The 25,000-nt window shown below is 40.9% G+C and overlaps 1 protein-coding gene across 1 annotated transcript in view; it reads right to left on the bottom strand.

Moving 5' to 3' along the window:
* Positions 1-25,000, bottom strand: part of LOC311225818 (neprilysin-like) — a gene marked incomplete at both ends in the record, with an annotated part of 91,402 nt that overhangs the window by 60,535 nt on the left and 5,867 nt on the right. Inside the window, 2 exons of the mRNA XM_084311212.1 lie at positions 2,197-2,355; positions 14,386-14,421. Coding sequence (XP_084167338.1) covers positions 2,197-2,355; positions 14,386-14,421 — 195 coding nt within the window. The remainder of the gene's footprint in view (positions 1-2,196; positions 2,356-14,385; positions 14,422-25,000) is intronic.

A 25,000-nucleotide genomic window follows, 5' to 3' on the forward strand; every position in this document is an offset into this window, starting at 1 on the left:
TTAAACATTTAGACAGGACAGGTCACAAATTAGAATAATAACACAAATCAATCAAGTTGCCTAGGATAAGAGTAGAGTAAAATAGAATAAAAATGAAATAAAATATACAGAAATAAATACAGTAAAAATAAAAAATACACTGAGCATGGGGGAAGGGGGGGGGTACGGTTAGTAAAAAAAAAACACACAGCAGTGTAAACAATTTGGTCAATATAATTTAACTATCTAACTAAATGAAATATATATTCACAGTATTCACAGTGTCACATAAGGTGCAGTATGCTTCAGGTAGTGTATTGTCCTCCTTGGGTTCCTATTAATATATACTGCATCACCCCAATCAAACTGCTCTCAGGTCAGTGACACTGTTCATAACACAGTACATTATATACTGCATCGCCCCAATCAAACTGCTCTCAGTTCAGTGACACTGTTTATAACACAGTACATTATATACTAACCATTACAAGCCACTGAGAGTCTACGCACGTCATGAAACATATACCTATCTGGGTCATACATTTTATGTGGCAGGTGAATGGGAACAACAAGTGAGTGAAATTATCTCTGATTACTCAACCAGATTAGATTTAATTGATTCATCGCCCCTGCCACTCATCATGAAACTTGAAGCAGCCCTGGTCAAAGATCAGCACCTATTCTCAAATGTACATATTCCTCGCGAATTTCTTTGTGAGATGAACAATAAAACCGTACAGATGGTGAGACAATGGACTGGACTGAACACTCACTCAACACGGGACATCATATTCCATACCATGCGGAGGGGCGGCCTGGGTGTTCCCAACTTTGAATGGACGTACATTGCCACGAGTCATCTTCTCAACATGCTGAACAGTGACGACCAGCACGTCAGAGAGCAGGCCAGAGCCTCTCTGTTCTTAGACCTGCAGAGAGGCAAGGTCCCCCTGGCGTGTGGGTCAGATCCAAACGTCCTGGGTTACAAGAAGAAAGCAAGTGGAAAGCTGGACAGCCGCGCCCCCGGATTCGGGGTGTGGTCTGACTGGCCAGACCTGAATGACCTATGCGGCTGGTCCAACGTGGCCCTGGAGTGGGTGGGGCCGGACTCAGTCACTGTTAATGTTTCTGAGGAGATCATCTCTGACCCTACCATCTCCGTGAAGGCCACCATTGACATCTGTGGAACGTGGCATGAACTGCCACTTACCAATGCCCGTCGCCATCTCATGTCGGCACAACAACAACACCAACGTCAACACTGGACTGAGCTTAAACTGCAAGGGAAGCTTGCCTGTCTCCCTGCCGCTGACCACTCTGTCTCGCACACAGTTTTTAAAAATGTAGCTATTGATGAGAGCAACTGACAGTGTCAGTTCCACACTCAGGTCACCTGCAACATATAAGCTGTATAAGCACACCAGTGTGAAGCCATATATGCTCAATCTGTGTAGGGATAATTCACTGTTCTCTGATATTTCAGCAAACACCCCCGATGTTGTTGTTGTTAATGAGAATAACAGAGAGGTTCTCATCCTAGAAGTTGGTTGCACGTTTGATTACAGTCAAGAGGAAGCCTTTACAACCAAAATGTTAAAATATCAACTGTTAGAGCATACCATATCACAACTCGGCTACAACTGTAAACTTTTAGTATTCATATTTGGAAGCCTGGGTCATGTCCATAAGTTGGGTGTTAGAGGCCTTCAGATGGCCGGTCTTCCGAAGAGAAGAGCCAAACAATTAGCAAGATATTGCTCAGTGTCAGCAATTATTGGCAGCCGGGCAATTTGGAGAAGACGCTGCTATCTGTATCCATGAGTTGTGTGTTGATTGTTCATCATCCATGTGTGTGTAACTTTGATTGCCATTGTCAATTTGGGCACGATTGTATCAGAATAACCCACAATGTACAAGTGCACTGATAATATTTGTGTCCTTTAAACATTGGGTCTCATTCTCCAAAATGTTTCAAAGAGTTCTCTTGGAAGACTTATCTTGGAACCGACTGAGACAGAATCAATGACCAGTTCACTCTGAGTCCCAAACGTGCTGGTAATATGTCTTAAGGGGCTGAAACGGTCGCACAAATGATATGATCTGATATCTGCTTGGAGAATGGCATTCTGTCTTTGTGCGTGTGTGCGTGCGTGCGTGCGTGCGTGCGTGCATGCGTGCGTGCGTGCGTGCGTGCGCGTGTGTGTGTGTGTGTCTGACCTTTGAGGATCTCCAGTTCGTCCCGTAGGATGTCAAAGGTGCTGTATCTGGAGCTGGTCTCTGGGATGATATTCTTCCTCAGCCACCCTCCACAGGCGTACTGGTAGAAGTTATCACACGGGTTCACGCTGGCATCCATGTTCTCAATCAGACGAGACGCTGCATGGGGAGAGAGAGAGAGAGAGAAAAAGAGAGAGAGAGAGAGAGAGAGAGAGAGAGAGAGAGAGAGAGAGAGAGAGAGGAGAGAGAGAGAGAGAGAGAGAGAGAGAGAGAGAGAGAGAGAGAGAGAGAGAGAGAGAGAGAGAGAGAGAGAGAGGTTACATGGGAAGCTTTAAGCCCTGATTCATTCTGATCATACAACTGTGGGAACATTCTGGATAAGCTGGATAGTGTAAATTATTATATATACAAGACTGTCTTACTCTGTACAACTGCTTGAGCCCCCCCCCCCCCCCCCCCGTGGGAACCAAACGTGAGTTCTTCTAGGCCTCCCACAAGATATCAACACTGCCCTACAAAGGCTAAGGTTCAATCTTCCTGGTTCTGTTATAGAGAAAATAGGATGTAAAAAGTAACTACAAAATCCAAACCAAGACCCAAGGCAAACCGCAGTAAGTCGCAGTAGCAGCAATAGCAGTTTGATCATCCTTGAAAAGCTAACGCTACAGTAGCTAGCTTGTGTGACAGGACTACTCGTTGCCACAGAGTTCAATTAGCAGCACACTGCCTCCAAAACTCTCTCTCTCTCTCTCTCTCTCTCTCTCTCTCTCTCTCTCTCTCTCTCTCTCTCTATCTCTATCTCTCTCTTTCTCCCTCTCTCTCTCTCTCTCTCTCTCTCTCTCTCTCTCTCTCTCTCTCTCTCTCTCTCTCTCTCTCTCTCTCTCTCCTCTCTCTCTCTCTCTCTCTCTCTCGAGACTCATCCTTCCTTAATTCGCTACAGGTCCAATGCATACATGTGTTTCTATTTCATAGGTTTGTTCACTGGGAGCTCATAGTACAACCATAACCAGATGTGTCTTACATTGCACACTATGTAGCCAAGTCATAATTAATACAACCTCAACTTGATATAGTTATACCGCAAGTATTACAACTATTTATAATTTGGCTAGATTTGATTGATATATTGATTTATATTATAACAAGATCCGATTAAAGTATCTCTAAAGAACTAGGTTACACTATACAGTCTAAATATATAGATATATTCAAATACATTTTATAATAATTCAATTAAATAAAACGACATCATATTTGTTAGTTGCAGAACAAACCTGATGAAGCGGATATGAAGTAACACCTTAAGTGACTCAAGCACACTTATTACACAGTTATTACACACACACACACACACACACACACACACACACACACACACACACACACACACACACACACACACACACACACACACACACTGTTGCTTACGCTCTAGAATAATGTATTTTCTATTTATCTGCTGTTTTTTACCTTGTATTGTATAGTTTGTATAGATCGTTGTGTATTGTTGTCTACAAATCTACTACAGTTGAGGAGCCGGGAAAACAAGCATCTCACGTTGTTCTGAATGTATGTAGGCTACGTTTAAAAAAGCTGTGACAATAAAAAATCTTAATCTGAATATTGCAACAAAATAATACTTGGGGCTGCTTCATTCTTTCTCAATTAATTAATCTATTTCAACTTTTAAAATGTGCAGACGTCTAAAAAGAAAACAATGAAATACAAATGGAATGTAGTAATATTAATCCAAACAGATTAATCGTCAAACTGAAAAGGAACTCATTGAACTGAATTTATCTTTTGCCTATTTAACTATTTAAGATAATACAAAGGCAGAGTGCAGTATCTGTATTTCTGGGGTCATAGATCAAATCATTGGTCATGGTTTTAAGGCATGAAAAGTACTTGAATACCTATTTGACAAGTGCATTTCTTCTACCAATAACACATTTGGCTGGGCAGTCAAAATACTTTGAAGCATTTTTTTCTGTATTAGCTTAGTTACTGCAGTTAGCCTTTTTAGGGCAGAATAACACAATACATTATCGTTTATTTGTATTGTATTAATGTCGATTTGTATTTATTCTAAGGTTAAATTGTGAAATATTTTTCTGAGCAAATACTCCAGATAAATACTGTAGATTTAAATCAAATTTTCTCAGGTGGCTTTAGCGTAAATACAAGTACAGTACAACCTCAGTTCTTGTATGAAGAGCTCAGTCCATCAACTAGAGAATGAAAACATGTCTTCACATCTCTTTATAATTCTTATGCGGCATGTTTGGAATATGGATCGAGCGTTTACATGTGATTTATTTTGGAAAATTAAAGGACCACTTTGCCTATTTTAAACCCCATCTCATTGTCTTGCAGGCAAGTTGCAACCAGGGCAAGACGATTTGATACCATTAAAGCTAACTCTCAAGCTATGTGCCCGCCTTGACTACATAGATCGAGAAAAGGTTTGGAAATCAGTGAAGTGTCCCTTTACAGAGTCCATTGACCCTATAAGCACATTGTTGTGACATGTGAGCTGGCCTTACGATGGTACACACGTACTCCACTCACGTCATATGATGACCACACCTGTGTCGATGACGACCACACGCTTTAGACACACTGATGTTCTTTGCAACTGCCGATGACCTCTGAGTACATGTCATGTGTAAACGCACGATATATACGCTGCTCCACAAACACTCTCCGCTTGGTCTCATAATCAAACCAAGGTCGCCTTTGGTGTCAGTATGACTGATGTGTCATTCATAACCGTCATGTAACCTTATCTTACGCCGACGATATGACTTCATCCGACGGTGTATACACAGCTGTAGAGGAGGAAGCGGAGATGAAGTGTGTGTGGGTGAGGTCACGATGGGCCAAGCCCTTCACTACCAGATGTGAGGGCCGGATTGACCATGGAAGAAGGAGAATCAGTGCCTTATTACAGCGTGGTCACTAAACGGCCAAGCTGCAAAGTAGAAAACCACTATATCTCTATTTGATTGACGTTAGGGTGGGGATGTGAGGTCTCTACTTAAGGTTAAGGTTATTGTTAAGGTAAGGGTTAGGTTTATAAATAACCTTTTAGATGAAAATGATGACAACTTGCAGCTTGGCCAACAAGTGGAGACCTTCTCACATTTCTTTCCAAATAGGAGCAACTAGCAGTTTATTAAAGAACTGTTGAGACAATAAACTGTGTTTTGAATTAGACATAGCCAATCGTGTTGCTGGAAAGATCCATAGATACGATTGTTGTAACAAGAGTCGTCCAAACAGTGACATAATCGACTCCCAACAACATGTTTGAACCTAATTGATAAAGACGTGACATCACTTTGCCATCATATGCATCACTAAGGATAGATACGACACTCATCACTGTGTCCTTTATGAGAAGGTTGGTTGATCCTCTCTGATTACCTTGACTATTACCTTGATCTAGTTACAAATGCATATTCTAATCCTGCTAAACTTTGGAGTGCAGTAAATCACAACAAAACAAATCCTCAGAATGACATCTGTCAGTTATTTAACCAGCATTTTGCTGAGGCAGGACTTATTTTTGACAGAAATATAACTGGGTCTCTTTCAGCTGCTGCAACTGATAGTCAGGGTCAAATGTCTCCTCATTCAAATGTTTCTCTCATCCCATTTACACTTTATTGTGAAGGGCCAGATTAAAGCTGAGAATCTACGTTTTTATTGTTTTATATACCTTGTATATTATTTATATATATAAGCTATATCCCTTTAAGCCTGCGTTTGAATCCTAGTAATATTCACTTTCCTCATTAGATAATGCCCTTGACGTTCTCGGCGCCAGGCAACGCGCCCCTGAAGTCAGGTTCAAAGGCGAGTCTGGGCATGTTGGAACATGCCTGGTGCCGGCGCATTGATTCGAGACGAGAGCTGAGGCTTGGCACTAGAAAGCCACTTAAGTATATATATCGTGGAAGGCGCAGCAGCAGTAGTGTGATTCTAATGTAGTGTGAAGCAGTTCGTCTAAACAGAGTGTTGTGAACCTAACGTGCGAAGTGAATAGTAAAAGTGTCAGAGTTAATGCAGTAACGTCAAGTTTGACTTAGCTTAATGTGAAGTAAAGAGTCGTCATTTAGTGTGAATCGTGTTACAGCAGTTCGTTCGGTATGTAGCATTACAAGCAGTTCGTTCGTTTAGTAACTAGTGAAACCTTAGCAAGTGTGCATGGACTTAGTAATTAGTGCCAGTACACGAGGAGGGCCTAGTCGTGGAACTACTGGACATGTGCATATTGGAACCTACTGCGGCGATTGCAGAACCAGTATTGGTTGGATTATAGTGATTGTGGAACGTACTACCGTGGAGAAGAGCCTCGTTAATACCCACTGTCGTTTGGATTTAACCACCTTGAAGATCTTACCTTGGGCTAGCTTCGAGGACCGAAGCTAGCTGGCTATCGTCATTGCTATCGAGCAATTGGATTACAGCTATTGCTTTGCTGCTGAGCATTTGGATTATAAGGACTGGATTCCGTACGAGAACCCCCTTTTCTTCAAGTGAACAGACTGAGTATCCGAACATTCTTCTTTCCTCCAGAGCTTACATCTCTGGGAGGATACCCCTTGTCTCCAGCGGTACCATCGTTTTGCCCCCTATAGTGCCATCCTACGCCAGGCGGCGTTTAGTCTAGTATCCCAGCTTAGGAATTATTCATTCCAACTGACTTTGCTACTGACTGACTTTATTCATATTCTTCGCCATACAAGCGCGACCCTTAATTCCCATTCTGTACAATTACTGCATAATAATAAATACTATAAATGATATTTCTTTGTCACCTTGCCGTCTTATTCTGAGTGTCTGCCATATTATAACTGTACTTTCTGGCAAGTAATAATAAGAATAATTAGCAGTGGTTTAATCTATCACAATCTTTAATACAGTCAGGGTTTTGTAACCCCTCAGTTACACACTTGATGAGGTTTATCAAGCAGTAGTAGCATTAGACAATAAGTGCTCCATTGGTGAAGATGGCCTGGAGGCTTACTTTATCAAACTGGCTGCTCCAGTTATTACTGTGCAGTTGACTTACATATTTAATATCTCTGTTGCCTCTGGTAAGCTTCCTCTTGAGTGGAAATCGGCTAGCGTACTCCCACTACATAAGGACGGTGAGAGAGTTAATTTAGATAACTATAGAGCCATCTCTAGGCTGCCCTGTTTGGCAAAAGTATTGGAGTCACTAGTAAACAATCAGTTCAAACATTTTCTTGCAATTAACTTCGTGCTTAGTCCTCATCAGTCTGGTTTCAGAGCCCAGCATAGTACATCCTCTGCAATTACACTGGTTGTGAACGATATTAGCTCAGCCTTGGATAATAAAAGACATTGCGCAGCACTTTTCATAGACCTTTCGAAAGCCTTCGATACAGTCGATCACTCCCTTCTACTGCATAGACTAACTAGTATTGGTCTGTATGACAATGCTCTTAGCTGGTTTCATGACTATACCATCCAGGCGTCAGTGTGTAAGAGCTGGCCATGTCCGGTGAGTTTCTATCAGTGGAGGTTTCTCTATGACAACACGTGAAACACAAATTCACTCATAATTCATAATTATTATTAATTTACATATATATATATACATTTATTTTATTTATATATATATAAAAGAATTATTTTTTTAATTATTATTATTTTATATTTTTTTATTAGAAAAGTTTTCCTCTGTAAAAAAATGCCAGTGAATTTTTTCTTTTAAAAAAATTGCCAAAATTGACAGCTCTGAGCAGGCCTGCACTGCAGTAATGACTGCAGTAATTATTCGTGAAGAAAACTTCACAGGTGTGACCCAATGTTATATAAATAATAAATAACAGCCAATCGAAATAGGCTATTAACTTCGTCTAAGCACGGTCTGTGCAGTTAAACTCTTGCCATTGAATGGAGGATTGAATGATTGACAGCCCTTGACATCCAATACACAGAGGTTGAATATGATTGGCAAGCCTTGCAAAACGGGTCCATCTGCAGGTTAGGTTTAGCTCTGGCCAATCTCAAGTTTCTCAAGTTTCTTTATTAGTTGTCATACAGAAGTACAGAATACTTTTATACAAAATGTAACAGAAAGAAGCATTTTGTATAAAAGTATTCTGTACTTCTGTATGACAACTAATAAAGAAACTTGAGATTGGCCTAAACCTAACCTCCGACCCTGCAGATGGACCCATTTTGACTGTTTGAAAGAGCAAGGTAGTAGTTTAGTTGTTGTTTAGTAGAAGTAAGCTGTACAGCTATAACAAGTCAAGTCAGGCTAAATTAAACGTTGCGCCAACATTAGGACCGAAGTATAAACCAGCAACTGAGCAACATGAAGAAGTGGACTTATGCATCTGGATCAGAAAAAACGTTGTGGATGAAAAAGTAAGTAGGCTAGTGTTTGTAAAAGCTTGTATGCTAACAGTAGCTAGCCAGCTTAGCCTACATCACAATGATAATCACCAAGCTAACTTACTGTACACACTGTAGGGCTGGGCAATTAATCAAAACAGAATCGCGATATCGATTCATAGACCTATGCAATCTCATTTCTAAGTTATGACTATTTTTTTTTATTAAAAAAAAATGTTTTTTTTTTTTTTTTTTTTTTTTTTAACTTTTTAAATTATTTTATCTGGGTTGAACATGATTTGGGGAACTCCCTCTGGTGTTGTGGTTGTGGTATTCACTGACCTTTGGGAAGTATTTCGACATGCACATGGGTATCTTAGTGGTGTAGTGTATCTTGTAGACCAGGCCCATTGCAAGTTGCTGTACTCTGTACGTCTACTCTAAGCCATCCTAGGTTGTCAAAGTGGGCAGGGGTGAGGTGGGTTTTAGGAGTAAGGTCAAGCAGTAGTCTGACCAGTTTGTTTTGTGATGTTTGTAATCTTGTTTTTAGTGCCTTTGAGGTGCTTTGGTACCATGAGGTGCAAGCATAGTCGTAGTACCCTTGACTGAGTGCTCCTGTTAGAGTCTTCAAGGTATTCTTGTTTACCAGAGAGGAGATCCGGTACAGGAATCTAGTTTGTTGGTTGACTTAGTTTTATTACATTGGATCCCATTTTGTCACAGGAAAGATTTGCCTCTATAGGATGGAACCCAGGTAGGGAATTTCATCTTTCCTTTTAAGATAAGATAAGATATTCCTTTATTGATCCCCTTGGGGAAATTCAGGCATCATAGCAGCATGGGGGAAGGGGGGGGGGGGGTACAGGTAGTGAAAACAACACAAGCAGTGTAAACAAATAGGTCAATATAATTTACTATCTAACTAACTGAAATATATTTTCACAGTGTCACATAGGGTGCAGTATGCATAAGGTAGTGTTATAATTTACTATCTAACTAACTGAAATATACATTATTCATTATTCACAGTATCACAGTATCCACATAAGGTGCAGTATGCATAAGGTAGTGTTATTGTCCTACTTGTGTTCCTATTAGTTCTAGGTCGATGTCTGGCAGCAGTTGCTGCCCACTGTTGTGGAGCCTGATGGCCACTGGTATGAAGGACTGTCCGAGGCGGTTAGTTGAGTGTCGGGGGGGTATGAGTCTGTGGCTTCCTTGTCACCTTCACCTAATATGTTTTGATCTGGTCAGGTGCGCTGTCACCTAAAATGTTTTGATCTGATCAGGTGCGCTGTCACCTAATATGTTTTGATCTGGTCAGGTGGGCTGTCACCTAATATGATTTCATCTGGTCAGGTGCGCTGTCACCTAATATGATTTCATCTGGTCAGGTGCGCTGTCACCTAATATATGTTTTCATCTGTGTCCACGCACTGACCACTGACACACAGTGGGGGATGTTTTAAAAATATAATTTAATATATAATATAATATAATAATTTGTGCTTCACCTAAAAATTTGGTCAGCAGCCTCCACTGGTTTCTATCCATAGGTGCTGGGCCCTGTCCTCTTCAAAATTTACATAAACAATATTTTATCATCTTTAAATGGATCCTGTCAAGCCCATTTATATGCTGATGACACAGTTATCTACAGTTAGAGCTGAAAACGTGCAGCTCTCTTTTATTGCTTTGCAAGATGCCCTACATCAACTTAAGCCTGTCCTCAATTCTAATAAAACAATTCATGATATTTTCCAGGGCAAAACATTTACATTACAATAGTTTACAAATATCATCACTAAATGGTACACAAATTAGAGTCACTGAATATAAATAGCTGGGCCTGTGGATAGACAAATTTACCTTTAAATTTCATACTGTCTAAGCTGCGCCAAAAGGTTGGCTTTCTGTACAGAAATCGCTCAAGATTCCCTCAAGTCTGTCGGAAAAGAGTTGAGTCAATATTTGTATCTGTTCTTGATTATGGAGATGTCATTTATCGTCATGCTTCAGCTTCCACCCTGAAACCCTTGGACTCTGTGTACCACTCTGCACATAGATTTATTACTGGAGATAGATATGATACACACCATTGTATCCTTTACAACAGTATAGGGTTGGTTAGGAATCCCTAGCACAGGGGTGGCCAACCCGCGGCTCGCGAGCCGCATGCGGCTCTTTGCCCGTCAATGTGCGGCTCTTCCATCCATAAAAAAATAAAAAATAAAAAATATTATTTTTTTTTTAACTTTTTTTTTTTTTTTTATGTCACTCATTCCACAAGGACGTAGAATAAAAATTGTATTTCTTTTTTAAATAGTCCATTTGCATGTTCTTGGTATCTGAATCTAGGGAATTTCTCCACCATTTTTCATCATATTGCAACACCGTTTTTTGCAAGACGTTCACAGAAAGGTAGAGAAACTAACTGCGTTCTGTTTTATGGCAATAACGTTCAGGTTTGTGGGAGATAATCCCAAAAAATAAGAGAAATAAAAAAGTTAATCCAGAAGTCAGATGATTGACAGGGGCTGGTGTGAGCTGGGTAGGGTTGTTTTTCAAAATTTGAAAGCCCTGAGTCTCTTCCTTCAAAAGACTACACTCACTTTTGGATGTGCCACTTCCTCCTGTCAATATGCGCCGGTTTCCGACTCAATGCCCTGAGATTTCTATAATCTTATATTTCACTAATAACAGTTAAAATAATTGGTAAACAAACGTAATGCTGAAAATATACACTTTTACTGTATATCTCGGGCTTAAGAGGTTAACCCTGTGAGGCCCAAATTAAAAAGACATTAGCAACTTCAGAGGCCAGAGGGTGGGACATATAAACACATTTACTATCAAATAGCATTGTGAGGCTGAACAACAGGACCAATTGACTATACATGTGCTTAAATGGGAACTATCTTATAAATGGCCTTTTTCAGTGTTTACCATTGTTTCTTAGCTATGTGGACTTATATTAATAGGATCTATGTCTATAATTCTCATATTTGGCGCATTCTTCCAATTCTCCTCTCACAATATTCACCCTCACTGAACTGAGTCATCTGAAAATTTGCATATCTGTGATGTCAGAGATTTCTCAGCTGCATAATGATGTGGCAGTTGATGTGGCAGTTGGCACCAGGCCACACAGTGGTTGGAGCCCAGCCTCAAAACGGCTTAAGATCTTGAGATAGAAAAATGCGGTTTTTGAGTACTTGATTAGAAATACAAACCGTACGCTAAATCTAGAGGAAGGAAGGACGTGGTACTTACCTCACCATTTGAAAAAAACCTAGGTGTTCCATAGACTCACAGGAATTGTGTAAAAGTGCCCAAATAGTGAAAGAAATAGTCAAATAGTTCCCCTTTAACATTTTTTAAATAAACATTCTTTTTTTAAATGGCTAAAAGTGATTTTGTAATTTTGCAACCGTGGGTCTCACAGGGTACTTTTAACCCTGTGAGGCCCAAATAAAAAAGACATTAGCAACTTCAGAGGCCAGAGGGTGAGACCTATAAACACATGAAGGGTGCCGTGACTGAAAAAAAAGGTTGAGAAACGCTGGTATATGGTGTGGCTCTTTGTGGTACCACAGTAATTTTTGTGGCTCTTAGTCTCTGACTGGTTGGCCACCCCTGCCCTAGCAGCTCTGCGAGAATATCATTGGCTCTTGTACATTTTCAAGGCATTGACCACGGCAAACAGCCACCGTATATAGCTGCCCTGTTGGACAGGAATGCTCCAGCCCATCAAACACAATCTAGTAACTGGATCACATTTAAAATTCCACAGACTAGTACAGGACTCGGCAGGACAGCGTTCTCTTATGCAGCCCCAAAGTCCTGGATTGACATTCAGTCAAAGTTAAAGTTGGAAGTTCTTCCTTCCCTTAAGGAATTTAAATGTCTGATTTCATTTCTCTATGATTCATGTTGTAACTGTTTTTATCTGATTGCACTGCACATTGTTTTGTTGTTTTATCTTGTTGTACACTCAGCAGTTCTGTAAATGAGGTGGCCTCACCTCAGAGCTCACTTGAGTATAAATAAAGGTTTCAATGTTATTGGTAAGCTACTTCCTTATACTACATCACTATTGGAATGGAATTCCGGAACCTATGGCACCTGTTCTAGTGACGAGCTGGTCCTTAGGTCCCTGAATTTGCTCTGAACAGGGTCGATGATCTGCATTTTGCTATGATGCCCCTCTAGCTCATGGGATGAACTCCAACAGTCCTTAAAGCTTGAGATTCTCCCCTCTGTTGCAGAGTTTAAAACCTTGATCTCCAACCTTTGTCAAGTTGTACGTGTTTTAATTGATTTGTTATCCTTACTTTTTGCCTCGCCTTGTTGTCTTATTGTTATGATTTTATATGCCTTTTTTTGCTTATTCCTGTATGTACACTCGACGTGACTGTAAATGAGGGAAGCATGAGTGGCCTTTCGAGTTGAAATAAAGGTAATAGGTACAACAATATTTATTTGTGAGTTGAAAAAGGTTAAATAATTGTCTGTGCGGGCGGCCGAGTGGCGCAGTGGGCAAGGCGCTCGACACTAACGCAGGATATGCTGGTATCGAGCCCAGCTCTCTGCGTTGCTCGTCGTTCATACTACCACAATTGGCAGTGGTAGAGGGTGGGAAAGCCGGTGGGTGGGGATTGGACGTTGTGGACAGCGACTCCTACAGGTCGGTTGGTGCGCCTGTACAGCAGAATCAGGAAGTATCGGGGGCAGCGTGAGCCTCCCACGCGTTACTCGTCGCCACTGAGAGATCGCGCTGTTCAGGTGAAAAGATGCGACAGCTGCCTCCTCGTGTACCGGAGGGGACGAGGTACTCACTGCAGCCGACCAGTGGGAGGCATAGTCTAGCAACGTTCGAGACAGGGGAGGGGAGAATTGAAGGGAGAATTGGCGAGGCGAAAATTGGGATGGGAGAAAAATAGAAAAATAAGGAGAAAAAGTGGATACAAAAATGTATTGTCTGTGCAGCCTTGTTTATTCACTGTGTCCATGGAAAAACGACGACGAACGCAGCCTTAAAGGTATGATTTCCTTAACGCCGATAATTCTCATAATTACTCTACATCGCTGCATAATTCATAAATCTTAAATTCTGGGAGTTATTCGTGATAACTCTGTTTATATGACCCAATTTAAAGTTATAGCCGCATTTTCTTCTTCTAAGCTGATTGGACCCGGCAGATGGATTGGGTGCAGTTATGCGACACTGGGGGCAGAGCTGTTTAGCAGGCCGTGATGTACACAGTAGTACGGGCGTAGAGGAGGCTCCGCGTAGGAGTGCGCTAACACGACTTACGCGGTTCGGTCAGGAGCGGAGCCGGGAGAGAATGCACATCCGCCATATGGCAAGCAGAGGTACGAGAACGAGAGGTAGGAGAGCGAGAGGTACGAGAGCGAGAGGTACGTTCTCGGTGTCTGTCCTCTCGAGTCCAAATGTTCAGGGGGTTTTCGTCAGTTGTCTAAAACTCGACCAATCTGTTGTCTTTTCAATTGAAATAAGAGCCGGTTTATCTAAGAAGGCTTGTTTCCGTATATGTACACACCCACACACGTACACACATACATGTATACTCATACACACACATACACATACATACACACACACACACACACACACACACACACACACACGCACGCACGCACGCACGCACGCACGCACGCACACACACACGCACGCACACATACACACACACGCACACATACACACATACACACTCACACACATACACACTCACACACATACACACATACACACACTCACACACACACACACACACGCATTGTACTCACCTGACTGAGTGCAGTCTGCCGTTGTGCAGATTTCATCTAAAAGAGAGGGAAAAAAGCAAAACAAATCATCACACTGAGACATTCCACAATGACATGAATAGAATTTACCCATTAAATTACCCCCTATTTCAAGCACCCTTCTCTCTCTCTCTCTCTCTCTCTCTCTCTCTCTCTCTCTCTCTCTCTCTCTCTCTCTCTCTCTCTCTCTCTCTCTCTCTCTCTCTCTCTCTCTCTCTCTCTCTCCCTTTCTCCTCTCTCTCTCACACACACACGCACGCACACAGACACACACACACAGACACACACACACACAGACACAGACACACACACACACACAGACACACACACACACACACAGACACACACACAGACACACACACACACACACACACACACACACACACACACACACACACACACACACACACACACACACACACACACACACACACACACACACACACACACACAACTCCTAATCTATTTAGATACATTCTCTCGACTTGGCTCCTCTCCTTCAGGAAGAATTCTGGTTCTAAACTGTCAATCAGCTGTGGCCTCATTGAAGTGAACGTCTGGTTTGAAGAGGCAACAAAATAGAGCTCAGACTGATCTGTTCTGAAGTGTCAGCTTGAGCCCCTCCACCCCCCACCCCCACCCCCACCCCCACGCCATCTCACACACTCACACACGTGGTTTTCATTTTCCTGATTTGATATATCAGTCATATCACATAACACATAACACATATCACATATCACATATCACATATCACATATAATAATAATAAACTTTATTTGTATAGCACTTTTCATACAGAAGTTGCAGTTCAAAGTGCTTCACAACAGCAAAAAATACAGGCATAAGCGAGCATAAAAAAAAGATAGCAAGGTAAGGTAAATCACAGTGTTTCACATTAGGATCTAGCGTCCCAATAGGCCTTTCTGTTTCCAGTTTCATTCAGTAATACAAATAATAAAAATAGAATAGACAGAGTAAAAACAAAGTGCGGTTGGATTCAGTTTAAAAATAGGCTAAAAATGATCAAATAGAACGGACATACAACAGGGTATTTAACATACAACAGAGCAGTGCATCAGTAAGAAGTAAAAAGTGTGACATATCACATAACATACATAACACACATAACACATTACACATATCACATAACACATAACACATAACACATTACACATATCACATATCACATATCACATATCACATGGAAAGGGTTAAGTAAGTGCCACGTGATCTTCAAGTAACGATGTCCCGTTTTCCAAAGAGTTGATTGGTCAACGGGCAGTTATTTTCTATGTTTGACCTCTTACTGAACTAGAACATAACCTGATCTGGGGGCGGTAAAGTTACCCGTCTATCCTTTCATAGTGCCTTATGAAGAGTATTGTAAAGCCACACCAATCTTATTTCAAGTTTCAAGTTTCTTTATTAGTTGACATGCAAAAATACAGAATACCCTCACATGGAATGCTTTTTTCTGTTATGGTCCTATGAGGATCATAGGACGCTTGGATCATACACATACAGCTCATTACAGTACAATTATTACATTTTAGATAGTAATAATGGTACAGAGCATAAAAACACCTACATGCGCTTTGATGATGCATGTAGGGCTAGCCTTGAGACAAACATACGTATTCACCACCGCAAACAGACTGGCAGCCGACCTAGGTGGCGCCATGTGCGGAAGGAGGGGGGAGGGGTTGGGGGTGTTACAGGGCTGTTGGATGGTGGGGGGGGGGGGGGGGGGGGTAGAACCCATCACTATTAGGATTAGTAATAATCAGTGTTGGGCAAGTTACTTTAAAAAAGTAACTAGTTACAGTTACTAGTTACTTCTTCCAAAAAGTAACTAAATTACTTACTCCATTACAAATTATAAAAGTAACTAGTTACTTCAGAAAGTAACTATTGCGTTACTTTCAAGATTTTTTTTTACATAAACAACATACACAAATCTAAACTATTTTAATGTTGCTGTGGGACAAAGTGAGACTAGCCTCCAATCAAATGCCATGTAGGCTATGTAGATATTATAATTACTATGTTTATATAGTGGATCATACAAATACAAACAGAATAGATGTTTTGGAACCAGTGGCGGACTGGGACACAAATTCAGCCCGGGACATTCAGACACACCAGCCCACACACCGGCCCACGCACCGGCCCCGAAACCGGGCCCACACAACAGGGGCGTTATGAAACACTTGTCCAGTATTAAACAACCCAAGGCTGTGGCTAAGGAGTCAACATCAGGGAGACCAAATCTACACACCGCCCCTAGATGTGCACTCATGCACAGTGCACACACACACACACACAGACACACACATACATATACCGTTACTTCCCGTCATTGGCATATGTTTTTTTTTTTACTAACATCTTAGTGCCTCATTAGCCTAGGGATTAAGGATACATGAAGTATTAACTACACCATAATAATATTGAGGTTTTGATCCATAGAAAGTAGGGATGTCCGATATTATCGGCCTACCGATATTATCGGCCGATATCGTAAAATGTGATATCGAAAAATATCGGTATTGGTTTTTAAAAAATTATATTTTATTTACATTTCTATAACCTTTATTTACCCAGGCAAGCAAGTAAGAACCAATTCTGATTTTATTTATTGTCAAAAGTATGCATAATGTTGTGTTAATTCCACAACAAGAGATATGTAATGTTAATTACCTGAAATTATTCCATTTCTTGGGGCGGGAAACCCTGCATATATCGGTATCGGTTGATATCGGTATCGGAAATTAAGAGTTGGACAATATCGGTATATCGGTATCGGTAAAAAAGCCAATATCGAGCATCCCTAATAGAAAGGTCTGTGCTACACAATTTCAGTTAGATTGGATTTATTGTCCTTTAATTTGGCACTCATGACATTAGTTGCTTGCCGTTTAATCAACATTGAAAGACCCCCCACTTCCTCCCAGACACCCATTCCAAGAGCCTGTTTTCTCTCTCTCTCTCTCTCTCTCTCTCTCTCTCTCTCTCTCTCTCTCTCTCTCTCTCTCTCTCTCTCTCTCTCTCTCTCTCTCTCTCTCTCTCTCTCTCTCTCTCTATCTCTCTCTGTGTATGTGTCTCTCTGTGTGTGTGTCTCTCTCTCTCTGTTTCTCCCTCTCTCTGTGTGTCTCTCTCTGTGTCTCTCTCTCTGTGTCTCTCTCTGTGTCTCTCTCTCTCTGTGTGTCTCTCTCTGTGTCTCTCTCTCTGTGTCTCTCTCTGTGTCTCTCTCTCTGTGTCTCTCTCTCTCTGTCTCTCTCTCTCTCTGTCTCTCTGTCTCTCTCTCTGTCTGTCTGTCTGTCTGTCTGGACTGGGCTCTCTCTCTCCCCTCAGGGTCAGCTGTGCTGGACTGGGCGCTCTCTCTCCCCTCAGGGTCAGCTGTGCTGGACTGGGCGCTCTCTCTCCCCTCAGGGTCAGCTGTGCTGGACTGGGCGCTCTCTCTTTCCTCAGAGTCAACTGCATAAGAAGAACATCAGCAATCAATAATAATGGCTTGAATTCATACAGCGTTTTTCAGCCTTTTGAAAACACCCAAAGTAGTAGTAGTAGTAGTAGTAGTAGTAGTAGTAGTAGTAGTAGTAGTAGTTTATTCAGTCATCATCTAACACAATACAATATACCCCATCATTTAACAATATTTGATTTTACAGTGACTGAAAAGGTACAGACTGAAGCATAATGCTTATATATGCCTGTCCTATATTATTAACAAAAATTAAAAAAAAATGGCGGCTACGTGGCGTAGTGGGCAAGGCGCTCGCCACAAATACTGGAGACGCTGGGCTCGCCTGTTCGAGCCCAGCGCTCCACATTGCTTTCAGTTTAGCTGGTCGTTCATACTAATACACATTGGCCGTATTAGGGGGTGGGAAACTGATGGGTGGGGATCGGGCATTGTGGACAGCGACTCCTACAGGTCGATTGGTGCGCCTGCGCAGTAGAATCAGGAAGTGTCGGGGGCAGCGTGAGCCTGAGAGATCGAGCTGCGCAGGTGAAAAGATGCGACTGCTGTTACCTCAAGTACCGGAGGGGACTTGTGCTATGTATGACATAGTCCACATTGCAGCCGGCTTGTGGGAGGCAAGAAACAGCGTTCGTGACAGGGGAGGGTTGAATTGGATGATACGAAATTGGGATGGGAGAAAATGTAGAAAATGGGAGAAAAAGTGGATAAAAAAAAACGAATTAAAAAAATTATGACTCCAAAACAGTATTCTAAAAGAAAATAGCAAAAGAAAACAGTATTATTCACCCTTGTAGTTTTCAAAAATAGCTTTACAAACCATTTTCTTAAAAACCAAAAGCGAATTACTCATTCTTAACTGTATATCAGCATTGTTCCACAAAGCGCTTCACAGAAACCATCAAGCATTCACACTCACACAGTCATACACTACTGGTGGTTGTGAGCAGCATCAGCAAACACAGCTGCCCTGTGGCAGACTGACGGAATCATGTCTGCTAATCAGCGCCAACCACCATCAACAACCTTCATAAATACATTCAACATTAATGGAATAGGCTAACTACCAACTTAGCTGTAGCAGTTAGCTGTTATATGCAATCACATTTGTTTAACTACGAGTAGCACATTTAGTATAGTATTGCAGTTTATCATAACAGAATATAGCAAAGCATTACAGTATAGTAATATAGTAGTATATATATATATATATATATATATATATATATATATATATATATATTCTTTCATTTATTTGCATTTATTTTAAATTTGTTGGACCTTATGGTGTTCTTGTTCTGTTCTTGACTTATTGTTATGTTTCTTCTTGACTTGTTTAAAGAAGACATGTACGGCCCATGGGGACATTAACGTGTGTTGTCGGGCCTTACAAATAAATTTGATTTGATTTGATTTATATATATTATAGAATAATAATATATTAAAATAACAGTATATAAAATAATATTGTATATTACTGTATACCAATATAATATAGTCTAGTTACTTTAGTATAATATAGTATAATTTAGTTATAGTATAATCAAATAAAAATAATACAATTATATAGAATAATACATGATATAATAGAACAGTGTACTATAAATATATAGATACATGTGTGTGTGTGTCTGTGTGTATAAATGAATGAACCTCAGTAAATATGTAATTTAACTGATATACACAACATTTATTTATTTATGTTAATTTAATTGTGTTTATGTTTTAATTTCTGCAAAATAAGTATGTACATTTTGTTTGGTTTGGTAAACATTGCGCTATGAACAGTCTATCAGTGTACTGTATGTGTGTAGGGGCAGGTACAATATTGAGCCTTCTTCTTCCTGTTCCTTTCGGCCATGGAGTTTAGTGGATCATATTAAGTCAATATGTACTGAAGACACTGTTGGACTGTAACAATTCCATGTACAAATAAATAAAAATTAAATGAAATGAAAATGAAAAATAGCTTGATCATTGATTGATGGAGTAATATGGGGTTCTTAACCTGATAAATCAAAAGGATTTATCTTAAAATAACGTATATTTTTACATCTATGCAAATGCATATTGTGGTGGAATTTTAGCAAAAAATTACCCAGTTGGAACTGTGAACGAATGCTTACTTGAATCAAGGATAGAAGCTGATAAGCTAAATGTATTATCTGTGTACAGAGTCTCACTTCAGTTTACAAGGTGTAGCTGAAAAGAGTTTAAATGCAGAGACAGGATACCGCATACCGGGGGTGGGGGGCAAACCTGCCATTTCTAACTGGAAACAAGCTTCCTGTGTTGCCCTGGCAACGGGCAGTTTTATCATTATATTTGACGTAGCAGGATGTGTAGAGGACTGGAAGTAACACCTGTGTATCTCCTTACATCTTTACGAAGAAATATAGAGTAGAAAAACGTAGGCAATTTCCACAGAAGTGCATTGTAGACATTTTCTGAGCAGGGTTAAAGAGCAAATACAATTTTTTCCTATCACAATATGTAATATTTGTAACTTGAAGTAATAGAATAGAAGTAATGAATACAGAAACAGTTATTTAACAATATGTAAAGGAGTAGTTGCATTTATTTTACATTACATTATATTTACATTTATACTTTGGCCCTTTGAGGGCTACCATGCTGATGTGGCCCTCTGTGAAATATAGTTTGACACCCCTGCCCTAACCCTATCAAAACAGCAGTCAAAGTGTATATTTTCAGCACTGTTTGTTTACCAATGGATTTTAAAATCTTCACGCGATGTACCGGTAAACGGACGTTTTAGACGTGAGGACAGGAAGCCGCCATGAAATCACTGTAGTCGTATTAACGTATTAACTAAATCATTTGAACAAAATAAAAAGCAGCAGCACTATTGCATAACTGAGTCATGTGTGCTATGGGGGGGGGGGCGGCAGTATCGGATGGGTATCGCGGTATCGTGCCATCCCTGGAACTGATACAACTGTGTTGTAGTTGTTTATTGTTGGATTGTTTCATCCATGCAACTATGTTGGTGGTTATAGTCAACGGGGTAGTAGTTGACCTAGTTGTTAGCTTAAGCTAGTTAGCTGTGGTTATTTACAAACATGTAGATGAGACTAATCATATACAGATCGAGAACATGGCTAACAGTTGGGAATTCTAAGGTACATCTTATTTAAGCATGTAAAATGGCAACTAATCAATTCAATCAATTAGATTACCAATATTATATCAACATGAAAATTTGGAAGGGAACATAATAGTATTTTATTTTAGTATTTACTATTATAATATTAGTAGCCGATTAATTTGCAGCCCGTCCTAGGTTCTGATTGGCTCTCTAGGTTAGCACTTTAGCTTCTGATGCTGTGGTGGGCACTAGTCCTAACATTGCTAACTAAACTTTTAGTCAGAGAAAAAACGTCACGACGAGTCACAACTATTTACGTCCACGTGCTGTAAGGAATCAGGAATACGGAAAGCACATTGTCTTGTAATAGAATGACTGAAATCACTGCAAGAGCTAGTATAGGCTAGCTAGCCCTCATGAACCGGCAGACACCAACAGTAGAATATGCACTAGGCTACTGCATGCACCTGTCATGTTACTGTTGGTTCCTTCCACTTGAACTTCATCATCATTAGCAGCAGCAGCGGGTAAACATGTCTGTAATTTTAGAACATTGTTCTGCGTCTTTTACTAGCAATTTTAGTTTTTTAATTCTAGCTTTTTCAGCTCCACCCTTTCTTTTTTTGCATTCTCCATTTCTGCGCTTCTAGGCCTACTCGCGGTTGGGAGGAAACGTGAATCTCATTCACTGATGTCTCATGTCTCATTCAAGACTGGCTAACAAAAGCATGTCTTTCACTTAACACCAAGAAAACAGTGTGTATGATGTTCACAAAGTCACCAGTAGAGGTCACTCACTCTAATGTGTTTCTGGGAGAGGCGGAGCTGGACATTGTACATTAATTCAAGTATCTTGGGGTCACATTGGACTCTACATTGACCTTCAAAAAGTCATGTGAAGAAAGTGACAAACACAGTCAAGTTTAACATCGAAAACTTCAGGCAGATCAGGCCCTGCCTGCCAGTTAATGCTGCAAGGATGTTTCTGCATTCAATGATTTTATCACACATCAAGTAGGCCTATTGTTTTATCAACTGGTCTCTTTTATATGTCACTACTCTTACACCAATATAATTACTCTACAAAAAAGCCATAAAAGTATTTGATAGGAAACCAATTTCATTTCATCACTGTAATGTTTTAGAAAAACATAACATGCTAAGTTTCGAGAATTTCCAAGTTTTCAAATATACTTGCTTCATGTACAAGGTTCTGCATGGACTTGCCCCTCCCCCATTGAATGAGTTCATCCAACAGAAAGCGGACACTGGCATTACCACCAGGGCCATCAGTAGAGGGGACTGTAAGGTGCCTTTTCGGTATACTACCATTGCAAAAACTGTGTTCTCTGTTAAAAGTGGTAACTACTGGAATAGCCTACCAGTTGTGATTAGAGAGTGACCTACATACTCCATGTTCAAGACCCATCTTAAACTGCATCTTAAGGCAAACCAGAACTGTGATCATTTTTAATCTGATTTAGTTTATGCAACTTGTTTATTGTTTTATTGCCGGCCCACACACTGGCCCACACACCGGCCCACATAATGGCCCACACACCGGCCCACATACGGCCCACACACTGGCCCACACACTACACCGGCCCACACACTACACCGGCCCACATTAGTGGCCCACACACTGGCCCACACACTGGCCCACACACTGGCCCACATACTGGCCCACACACCGGCCCACACACTGGCCCACATACTGGCCCACACACCGGCCCACACACTGGCCCACACACCGGCCCACATACTGGCCCACATACTGGCCCACACACTGGCCCACATACTGGCCTACACACCGGCCCACACACCGGCCCACATACTGGCCCACACACCGGCCCACACACTGGCCCACATTAGTGGCCCACACACCGACTCACACACTGGCCCACACACCGGCCCACACACTGGCCCACATTAGTGGCCCACACACCGACTCACACACTGGCCCACACACTGGCCCACACACCGGCCCACATTAGTGGCCCACACACTGGCCCACACACTGGCAAAAAAAAATTAAAAAAAAACGTAAAAAAAAAGGAATTTTTTTTTTTTTTTTTTTTTGGACCAGCCCACTTTGGTCCCGGCCCATCGGGATTCGTCCCGAACGTCCCGATGGCCAGTCCGCCACTGTTTGGAACTTTTGATATGTATTGCCCCTCAACAGGCCACAACTGGGCAACATTAAATTATGCTTGTTAAGCACTATACCAAAAATAAATAACAAATATATACTGATTGATTGAACATTTTAATTAATAGATTTCAGAATGGGTACAATACAGTACCGCTCAATACACACAATTGTTAAGGGGATGCAGACCAGAGAAAGAGTTTCGTCTTGTTTACATCAGGGTCCCCCATTTTCAATTCATGACATTTATGACAAAAGTCTTTCTCTGGTCTGCATCCCCTTAACAATTGTATGTATTGAGCTGTACTGTACTGTACCCATTCTGCAATCTGTTAATAAACTTTTCAATCAATCAATCAATGACATACACAACATACAGATATAAGAATCTAATCGAATCATTTAAACTAATCTAATCATTACATTTAAGACATGCATGACATACAGAGATATATATATCTCTGAGCACCTGAAGCCTGTGCTATTAAACCAGGAAGTGCAGCACTGTTGATAAGGCTGTCAGCACTGCAGTAGAGCCACTCAGTGCCCTGTGCTGCAAAGAGTGAACACAAAACGCTCATGGACCCGCGGTCTCATGTGGTGTTCGTTGGATTCGTTTTTGAGCTCAAAACGTACACTACACAGACCGCGGTCTCATGCTGAATGATCAGTGATCGCTTGTCTTGTCGCGCTGTGTTTCAGACTCTGGATGCTTTAGACACCCGCCCACCTCCACCTCTGATTGGCTTACCATGACATTGTATTCAACCTCAGCCAATCGTCAGCATGTATGCTTGGCTCGCGCACTGTCCACTAAACAAGGAAGAACATATTATTGCCTCTCGGCGCAGAGATATGTCTGATGAAAGAAACAGGTTCATTCATAGTAACGCGCCGCATTTTTTTGTAGTAATGGTAACAACGTTATTAAGATTGGGAGAGTAATCCGTTAGATTACTCGTTACTGAAAAAACGAACGCCGTTAGTAACGAAGTTACTTATAGTGCCGTTATTCCCATCACTGGTAATAATTAATCGATGGATTATCAAATCACATCTTTATTGGCCTGTAATGTTTGCAGGTAAAACTCCAACCTGGCTTAATAATTTACAGTCCACTAAGCGTGTTGCTTTCTAACAGCGGAGGAGTGCAAGAATGTGACAATTTGACCATGTGACCGCGGCAGCGCGAGAGAGCGGCAGTGCGGAAATAGGCTGTCTATTGCCATTCTCTAAGACAAACGCTAACCTTAACCAGCTCCTTAACAGCGCCTAAACTTAACCGTTCTAACCATAACCAACTCCGAAACAATGCCTAACCTTAACATTAACCTTAACCATGCCTAACCTTAACCTTAACCATAGAAAGAATATTGCCATTCTCTAAGACAAACTCTAACCTTAACCAGCTCCTTAACAGCGCCTAAACTTAACCGTTCTAACCTTAACCAACTCCGAAACAATGCCTAACCTTAACCTTAACCTTAACCATGCCTAACCTTAACCGGCGAAAGAATACACGTTAAAAATTTTTTTTATGGGATTCGAACATGTCAACAACGGACCGCAGGACCGCTGCGCTGCCAGGTGAGCTGAGCTTCGAACCACATCTTGTGCATCACATTGTATGTTAGAACTTTGTAAAGAAACTCAAAGTATTAAGAGCGATGCACTGCTCTGTTGTTATATTTTTATTGAACTATTTTATCACACTTTTTACACTCTGTTCTATTTTATTATTTTTAGCCTATTTTTTAACTGAATCAAACCGCAATTATTTTTGTTACTCTGTCTATTCTATTTTATTATTTTTATTACTGAATGAAACCGTAAACAGAGAGGCCTATTGGGA

The sequence above is a fragment of the Notolepis coatsorum genome (assembly GCF_963971535.1).
Source record: "Notolepis coatsorum genome assembly, chromosome: 1".
Classification (NCBI taxonomy): domain Eukaryota; kingdom Metazoa; phylum Chordata; class Actinopteri; order Aulopiformes; family Paralepididae; genus Notolepis; species Notolepis coatsorum.